This window comes from Penaeus monodon, chromosome 13 (assembly GCF_015228065.2).
Source record: "Penaeus monodon isolate SGIC_2016 chromosome 13, NSTDA_Pmon_1, whole genome shotgun sequence".
Taxonomy (NCBI): domain Eukaryota; kingdom Metazoa; phylum Arthropoda; class Malacostraca; order Decapoda; family Penaeidae; genus Penaeus; species Penaeus monodon.
The window spans coordinates 10,065,598-10,076,324 of NC_051398.1; the positions used below are offsets into that span (position 1 = coordinate 10,065,598).

The following is a 10,727-nucleotide window of genomic DNA, read 5'->3' on the forward strand; positions in this document are numbered from 1 at the left end:
GGGCTGCGCCTAAGTGTGATATCCCTCATGTTTTCTTGTTTTCAACAGCTAGGTAGCATGTTTTATCATTTCGCATGTTCGTTTATTTAGGCCACCGTGAATGAAGAGCTCTTTGAAGAACGTTTTTCAGAGTTTATCAGTGCTACTATCGCTATCATCTTAACCAACTGCCAGGTAGGTGACACTCATTCAACTACTTCAGACGATTTTCCAGTAAAAAATAAAATTTGTCATAGGCTCAATGCTTTGTTTCACATAAATTTCACAATATAGTTCACTACTATATCGTGTCGTTACAATCATTCATGGCTGAATCACATTTCTGAATACCATAAAACATTACAACAGTGGTTCTTAAGCAAGGTGGGAAAAACATCTTTTTTCTTTCCTTAATAATTATAATGTTCTATAAATATGTTAATGCAGAATTATTTGCCAACTGGAAAGACCAAAACAGTTTAAGAACCACTGCTCTATAATACACAATGTATCGACATTCCTCAGTGCAGTATAACAGTAATGTGACATTTGATGACACTGTAATTACAACACAAGCCTATACAGCAACATGAAAGCATAAACGAACAAAGGACACATAGATTTACATCTAATATACAAGGCAGAACAACACCAAGCAATAAAAGTTTACAGGGCAACACAAAACCACCGTGACTACATGCGCAATTAAGCAGTACAGGGATAAGCTTGGGGAATCTACAACCAGAATGTTAATACATGTCGATACAGATAGAAAATCCAGACTCATTCATTTTATCATATATAAACAATACCAAATCATCACAATTATAAGAAAAATGTCCAAGACAACAATTGGAAACAAACTGGCCAATGGCATAAACAACAGCTACATGGAAGGAATACACACACTAGCAAAACAGCAACTCATTAACTAGGAAGACAATGACATTTAAACCAAGACGACAGTCATTTATAAACCAGTAGAACGTCAGCACATACACAAGACAAGAACTTATAAACTTGAAAAGGGCAACAATTAACAACACTTACCCTGTAGTGGTTTAACAGTTCTGCATATAAATGTAGCAAAGCACACAGGGCGTTACACACATTTACATAAGACATAAAATAACAAATTGGCTCTGTGTATCCCAACTGGACATTTTATATATCTCATACACAGAAAATATGGACATCATGACACTTAAACAAAAAATCAATGTAAAGACAATACAACAACAGGAAACAGACTTATCTGGGCAACATCAGTCCAACAGAAAAAAAGTAATAAAGAACACACACGCCAAGACACAGCGAACACCACCATATATACAACTTGATTTTATAAAGACTACTAGATGACAAACAAAAAGAGCAGCACAAAATAATTGATAAAACAAAACAACACAAAGAAGACAAACATCAAATCACAGGACAAAGCGAACCGGACGCATGAAATACCGACACAGACACAAATTCCATGACAGAATCACAATGACAACTATGGGCAGACAGTTAATATAGTTCACGTTGTTAACAAACTAGTCTAACACTAGTCAAACCATTAGGATTGCATAACTAGGGGAAAAATATTTGGGACCCTGAAATTTTTGCTTAAACTGTCATAGAAGCTTCAAATAAACTAACTAGCTACTCAAGCTAAAAGTACCAGTGCAGGAAACAATTAACAAATAAAAGTAGGCATGCACTAACATTGATATAAATTCACAAACATATAAACTAATACCACACAAAACTGCAGTAACTATCCGCAGACTCGTAAACTAGTACAACGCCGAAACATTACTATCAATGAACAAGCTTTTATTGTATAAGCTAAACAACACAAATGCTAATACAGAACAAAAACATTAATTGATTAGTCATCGATGCCCTAAGGTACTGACATCAACACATAACCTAATTCATGCAGAAGAGAAACATTAACTGACTAATTACTACCTAATAAACTACTGCTAAACGAAAATACTAACACAATTTTATATAGAGTCAACAAGATATGAACACATACCATTTTATATAGATTCAACAAGATATAAACACATACCTTACATTAAGGAAGCAGTGACAATAAACTAATGCAGCACTGACCAAGTAACTAACCTTTCACTAATACAGCATTTAAGCAAATAATCAACAAAAGATACTCTAATGCAGCATTGAAGCATAAACAGACTAGCCACCAACGCAAACTAATCCAAAACTATCGAAACAAGAACTATTCAAGAACACTTATTCCAAAATTAATGAACCACGGAAACATGAACTAACCAGCTACGGACATACTGATGGATACAACACTAAAACCCCTAAACCATGTGAGCTACAACCCCCAACAGAAACAGAAGCAATGCTGAAACACTGATTAATCACCAACAAAAACGAAAACACTGAAATTTATGACAAAGTAATATAAAAAACAAAACATAAGCAAATGGTGATAAACACATTAACTAATGCAGTAATTATTAACTAATTTGCCACCTACATATGAACTATTACAACACTGAAACGAACTAGACCCCGAAACAAGCTGCCAAAATGTAAACTAATACATCAGCAATGCAGTAACTAGCCGTTAACCAACATAAAACTAAAATAAGACAAACTAGTCACCAATATCTTCTTCTTTTAACGGTAGGTTCATGTCTGAATGTCTAAATTGGTTCGAAATTGGGTCATTCATTAGCCTTCAACACAAACTAGCCTTCAACACAAATTGAAATTTTCATCAACTGATACATAATCTAGTTCAAAATTAAAACATTCACTAGCCTCCAACACAATGAATATTTCAAAACTGAAAACTTCACTAGCCTGTTTCAAAACTGAAACTAATTCAAATCTGAACATTCAACAGCTTCCAACACAAACTATTTTTAAACTAAAAAATTCACTAGCCTTAAACACAATAAATAGTTCAAAACTGAAATATTCATTAGCCTTCAACTCATGGTTCAAAATTTAAACGTTCACTAGCCTCCAACTTATAAACTGTTTCGGAATTAAAATATTCACTAATCTCCAGCAGAACTACTGCAGAACTGAAATATTCACTAGCCTCTAACACGTTAACTAGTTTATAACTGAAACATTCACTAGCCTCCAAAACTTAAGTTAGGTCAAAACTGAAACATTCATTAGCCTCCAACACAATAAGTAGTTTAAAATTGAAACATTCACTAGCCCCTAAGCATAAGCTTGTTAAAAACTAAAACACCCACTAGCCTCCAACACACACTAATTAAAATGAGACATCAATACTCTCCAACACATAAATTAGTTCAAAACTAAAACATTCATTTGCCTCAAACACAAGTAGTTAAGACTGAAAAATCCACTCAACACAAACTAGTTCAAAATTGAAACACTATCATCCAACATAATAACTAGTTTAAGACTAAAACATTTACTAGCTTCCAACACATAAACTAGTTCAAAACTGAAACATTTACTAGCCTGCTACACAAAATAAATTCAGAACTGAAACATTCACTAGCCTCCAACACATACTAATTAAAAAATGAAACATTCACTTGCCTTCAACACATAAACAAGTTCAAAACTGAAACTTTTTACTAGACTCCAACACATAAACTGACTGAAAACTAGAACATTCACATTCATTCACTATTCACAGTATCTAGTTCTAAGCTAAAGCATTAACTAACTTCCAACACATAAAGTAGTTCAATACTGAAATATTCCCTCTTATCCAGAAGTATTTACTACCCTCCAACATATAAACTAATTCAAATCTCAAACTTCACTGGCCTCCAACACAAATAATTCAAAACTAAAACATTCACTAACCTTCAACACATCAACTACTTCAGAGTTGAAACTTCCACTGGCCTCCAACACAAACGAATTCAAAACTGAAACATTCACTAGCCTCCAACAGAATTAGTTCGAAACTGAAACATTCACAAGCCTCCAACACATAAACTGATTCAAAACTGAAACATTCACTAGCAACTACAATAACTAGTGCAAAACCTCCAACACACTGACTAGCTCAAAACTGAGACATTCACTGCCTTCAACACATAAACATATTCAAAAATGAAACATTCACTAGCCTCTAACACAAACTAGTTCTAAACTGAAACACTCACTAGCTTCTAGCACGGTAATTAGTTCAAAACAAACATTTATTTGCCTCCAACGCAAAACTGTTTGAAAACTGAGACATTCGCTAACTTCCAACACATTAACTAGTTAAAAACTAATACATTCACTAGCCTCTCATACATGAATTAGTTGAAAACTGAAACATTCACTAGCCCCAATTCATAAACTATTTCAAAACTGAAACATTTACTAGCCTCTAACACACAATCAACCTCAAACTAAAACAATCACTAAACTCCAAAACATGAACTAACTGAAAATTAACATACTCACTAGCCTCCAACATTAATTAAACACTAAAACATTCACTAGCCTCCAGCACATAAACTAGCTGAAAACTAAAATATCCACAAGCATCAAACACAAAAACTAGTTCAAAGCCGAAATATTCATTGGCCTCGAATACATAACTAGGTCAAAACTAAAACACTCACTAGCCGTCAATATATACACTAGTTCAAAACTAAAACACTCACTAGCCGTCAACATATACACTAGTTCAAAACTAAAACATTCACTAGTAAACACATAAAACTAGATCAAAAGCAAAACATACACTAGCCTGCAATGCATATGATTCAAAAGTGAAAAATTCATTAGCCTCCAACATAAATTAATTCAAAGCTGAAATATTCACTAGCTTCCAACACCAAAAAAAACTAAACTAGCTTCACCACAATAACTAGTTCAATAAGTAGTTACTAGCCTCCAACACTTAAACTAATTCAAAACAAACATTCATTAGCCTCCAACACAATAAATTCAAAACAAACATTCACTTGTCTCCAATACAATAACCAGTTTAAAACTAACATTCACTTGCCTCCCACATATAATCTAATAAAAAATAAATAAATAAAAACAAACATTTGCTGCTCTCCAACACAATAACTAGCTGAAAACTGAAACATTCACTAGCTTCTCAAACATAAACTAGTTGAAAACTGAAATATTTACTTGCCTCCTACACCATAACTAGCACAATAAGTAGAAAAAGCTAGCCTCCTATTTGAAACCTAAACTAGTTCAAAACATTAGCTTCAAACACAATAAGTAGTTCAAACTGAAAGATCCACTAGCCCTCAACACAAACTAGTTCAAAATTAAAACACTCACTATCTCCCAGCACAATAACTCGTTTAAAACTAAAACATTTACTAGCTTCCAACATATAAACTAAAACTGAAACATTCATAAGCCAACACATAAAATAGCAAAAAAATGAAACGTACATTAACCTTTAACACATAATATGATTCGAAAGTAAAAAAAAAAAGCATTGGCCTCCAACAGATATAAATTCAAAACGGAAACATTCACTAGCTTCCAACATAAACTAGTTCAAAACTGAAACATTCACTAGCCTCCAACACAATAACTGCTTCACAAATGAAACATTTATTAGCTTCCAACACATTAGTTAAAATATTAAACATAAATTGATTAAACCAACACAATAATAATTCAAGACATCCATTAGCCTCCAACACTCGCACGCACGCAAAATCGCATGCAATATTGAAACATTCACTAGCCGCCAATACATAAACAAATTCAAAACTGAAACATTCATTAACCTCCAAGACAAACTTAATTCAAAACTGGAACATTCACTAGAATCCAACACATAAACTAATTCACTACAAAAACATCCACTAGCTCCAACACATAAACTAATCCAAAACTGAAACATTCACAAGCCAACACGTAAACTAGTTCGGAACTAATGAAAAATTCAGTAGCCTCCAACATATATCAATTCAAAATGGTAACATTCACTAGCTTCCAACACATAAACTGGTTCAAAATGGAAACATTCACTACCTTCCAACACAATAACTACACAGCTGAAACATTCATCAGCTTCCAACACATAAATTAATTAAAAATTAAACAAATTGATTAAAAATTGAAACATTCACAAGCTTCCAACACAATAGCTTAAACATTCACTAGCCTTAACTACATGAACTAATTCAAAACTTAAAACATCTATTAGCCTCCAACACACACACACACAATCAATACTGAAGCATTCACTAGCCTGTAACACATAAGCTATTTCAAAACTGAAACATTCACTATAGCCTCCAATCAATTATTTCTTCAAATCTGAAACATGAATTGATTTAAACTGAAGCATTCACTATCCTCCACCACTAATTCAAAACTAAAATATCCATTAGCCTTCAACACAAAAACAAATTGAAACTGAAACATTCACTAGCCTCAAGCATATAAACTAATACAAAACTGAATCATTCCCTAACTTCCAAGACAAAATAATTCAAAACTGACACATTCAGTAGAACCCAATACATAAACTAATTCACTACAGAAACATCCACTAGCCCCAACACAATAACTAGTTGAAAACTGAAACATTCACTAACCTCCAACAAACAAATAGCTAAAAACTGAAATAAGCAAGTTCAAAACAAAGAAAAAAAATCACTATCCTCAATAAATTATTAAAAACTGAAACTTACACTGGCCTTCAACACATAAACTACTTCCAAAGTGAAACATTCATAACCCTCTAATACATAAACTAGTTCAAACCTGAAACATTCAATAGCCCCCAACACATATATTAGTTCAAAACTACAACATCCACTAGCTTCCAGTACAATAACTGGTTAAAAACTAATCATTCACTTGCCTCCAACAGAATAACTGTTAAAAAAAATCTGGCTCCTACACAATAGGTAGTACATAACAAAAACATTCACTAGACTTCAACATATAAACTAGTTCAAAGGTAAAACATTCACTAGATTCGTACACAATAACTAATTCAAAATTGAAACATTCACTAGTCTTCAACACAACTGGTTCAAAAACGAAACACTACCCTCCAACACAATACCTATTAAAAGGTGAAACATGCATTAGTCTTCGACACAAACTAGTTCAGAAGTGAAACCTTTACTAGCATCTAACACTAGTTCAAAATTGAAACATTCACTATATTTCAACACATAGACTAATTCAAAACTGAAACATTCACTAGCCTCCAGCACATAAATTTGTTCAAAACTGAAATATTTGCTTGCCTTCAACACAACCACTTTAAATCCGAAACATTTTTTAGTCTCAACCTTATAAACTAGTTCAAACTGAAACATTCATTGGCCTATACAACTAATCTAAAACTGAAACATTAACTCCAACACAATAATTAGTTCAAAACTGAAACATCCATTAGCATCCAATAAAATAACTGGAACAAAACTGAAACATTCACATGCATCCGACACAATAACTGGTTCAAAACTGAAACCAAATCAAAACTGAAGCATTCACTTGCATCCAACACAATAATTAGATCAAAACTGAAACATTAACTATGCCTCCAGTACCAAAACTGAAAGATTCACTAGCCTTCAACATGTAAACTAGTTCAAAACTGAAGCATTCACTTCTTTTCAACACAATCACTAGTTCAAAACTGAAACATTTACTAGCCTCCAACACAATAACTGGCTCAAAACTGAAATCTTCACTAGACTTCAACACAGTACCTAGTTGAAAAGAAAAATCACTATCCTCCACAGTACCTAGGTAAAAACTGAATTATTCACTAGTCTTCAACAAATAAACTAGTGTAAAACTGAAACCTTTAATAGCCTCCAACACAAAAACTAATTAATAACTGAAACATTCACTATCCTCCAATTTTTCCAATGCAGTGCCTTGTTAATAGCCTTTAATAGCCTCCAACACATAAACTAATTCAAAACTAAAATGTTCACTACCTGACATCAGATAAATTAGATCATAACTGAAACATTTGCTAGCCTCCAACACAATAACTAGTTCAAATCTGAAACATTTTCTAGCCTCCAACACAATAACTAGTTCAAATCTGAAATGTTCACTAGCCTCAACTGAGAAAAATTTAATGTCTCAAAACTGAGAAATTCACTAGCATCCAACACAATAACAGGTTCAAAAGTGAGAAATTCACTAGCATCCAACACAATAACAAGTTCAAAAGTGAGAAATTCACTAGACTCCAACACAATAACTAGTTCAAAACTGGGTTGTTCACTTGCCTCTAAAACAAAAGTTCATAACTGAAACATTCACTAGCCTCCAACACAATAACTTAAAAATTGAAACATTCACTAGAATTCAACACAAAAACAGGTTCAAAACTGAAACATCATTTCCCCTAACAATTAACTAGTTAAATATTTACATGTACACAACCTCCAATACAATGACTAGTACAAAACTTAAACACACTAGCCTCCAGTACAGTAATGGCTGAACACTGAAAATTTCACTATACAATATATTAACTAGTCCACATCATTTAATTCAAAACCGAAACATTTACTAGCCTCCACCACATAAACTTGTTCAAAACGGAAAAGATCATTCTAACACAATAACTAGTTTAAAAATAATCAAAACTGAAACATTCACTAGCCTCCAACATATAAACTATTTCAAAACTGAAACATTCACTAGCCTCCACCACAATTACTAGTTCAAATCTGAAGCATAAACTGATTCAAACTGAAACATTCACTACCCTCCAACACACAAAGTAATTCAAAACTAAAACAGCCGTTAGCCTCCAAGACAAACTAATACAAATACTAAAACTTATATATATATATATATATATATATATATATAATCAAAACTGAAATATTCACTAGAATCCAAGACATAAACTAATTCACTACAGAAACATCCACTAGCTCCTGGTTCACAAATGAAACATTCAGTAGCCTCCAATGCAATAACTAGTCCAAAACTGAAATATTCTCTAGTTCAAAAGAGAAACATTCACTAGATCCCTACACAATAACTAGTTCATATTTGAAACATTCAGTAGCCTCCAACAGAATAACAAGTTCAAAACTGAGACATTCACTAGCCTCTAACAAAATAACTAGTTGAAAACTGAAATATTCACTAGACTCCAACACAATAACTAGTTAAAAGCTGAAATGTTCACTAGCCTCTAGAACAATAAGCTTAGAACTGAGACATACACAAGCCTCCAACACAATAACAAGTTCAAAATTGAAACAGTCACTAGTGTTCAACACAAAAAACAGGTTCAAAGCTGAAACATTAATTTTCCCTTACTACTAGTTGAAAACTTAAATGTACACAACCCCAATACATACTAGCCCTCCAACACAATCAATGGCTGAAAACTGAAACATTTACCAGCCTCCATCACATAAACTTGTTCAAAACTGAGAGGGTCACTAGCCTCCAACAAAATAACTAGTTCAACACTGAAATATTCACTAGCCTCGAACGAAATCTGAAACATTCACTGGCCTCCAAGAGAATAACAGGTTCAAAATGAAACATTTACTAGCCCTGAAAACATAAATTAGTTTAGAACTGAAATGTTCACTAGCCTCCAATATTTTATTAGCCTTCAACACATAAACTAACTGAAAACTAAAACATTTACTAGCTGTCGAAATTGAAGCATTTACTAATGCATAAAATAGTTTAAAACTAAAAACTATTTACTAGCCTCTTGTACTTAAACTATTTCAAACTGAAACATTCACTAACCTCCAACACAACTACTTAAAACTAAAACATTCACTATCTTCCAACACAATAACTAGTTCAAAACTGAAACGTTCACCAGGCCTTCAATGTAACAAATTATTCAAAACTGAAACCTTCACTAGCCTCCAACACAATAACTGGTTCAAAGCTGAAACATTTCCCACCCGCAAACACAGTAACTGGTTCAAAGTTGAAACATTCAATAGCCTCCAACACAATAACTGGTTCTAAACTGAAACATTTCCTAACTGCCAACACAACAACTGGTTCAAAACTGAAACATTCCCTAGCTGCCAACACAGTAACTGTTTCAAAACTGAAACATTCATTAATAACAATACATGCACTAGTTCAAAACTGAAACATTTACCAGCCGCCAGTGCATGCACTAGTTCAAAACTGAGACATTCACTATCCACCAACAGATTAAAACTAAAACATTCATTAGCATCCAATACATAAATTAGTTCAAAACTAAAATGCTTACCAGACTCCAGCATAATAACTAGTTCAAAACTGAAACATTCTCAAGCTTCCAACACATAAACTAGTACAAAACTGAAATATCCACCAGCCTCCATCACATATACTAGTTTAAAACGGAAATATTCACTAGCCTTCAACAAGACTGGTTCAAAACTGAAACATTACCCTCCATTACATAAACTAGTGTAAAACTGAAACAGTGACAAGCCTCCAACATATAAGCTATCTGAACTGAAACATTCACTAGCCTCCAACATATAACTACTTGACAACTGAAACATTCACTAACCTTCAACACATAAACTAGTTCAAGGCTGAAACATTCACTAGCCTCCTACACAAATACTAATTGGTTGAAAAGTGAAACATTTAATAGCCTCCAAAATATAATAGTAAAAAAAAAAAAAAAAAAAAAAAAAAAAAAAAAAAAAAAAAAAAAAAAAAAAACTAAAACTGAAACATTCGTAAGACCCCAATACCTAAATTACTTTAAAACTGGAACATTCACTAACCCTTCATAAATGAAATCATTAAAAACTTAAACATTCACT

The 10,727-nt window shown here is 32.9% G+C and overlaps 1 protein-coding gene across 1 annotated transcript in view; it reads left to right on the top strand.

The window, feature by feature from the left end:
* LOC119579871 overlaps positions 1-242 on the top strand; it is a 26,683-nt gene extending 26,441 nt beyond the window's left edge. The window contains exon 15 of the mRNA XM_037927723.1: positions 1-242. This exon is cut by the window's left edge and continues 223 nt beyond it. Within this exon, the coding sequence (XP_037783651.1) occupies positions 1-13 (13 nt within the window). The 3' untranslated portion in view covers positions 14-242.
* Positions 243-10,727: the final 10,485 nt, after the last annotated feature.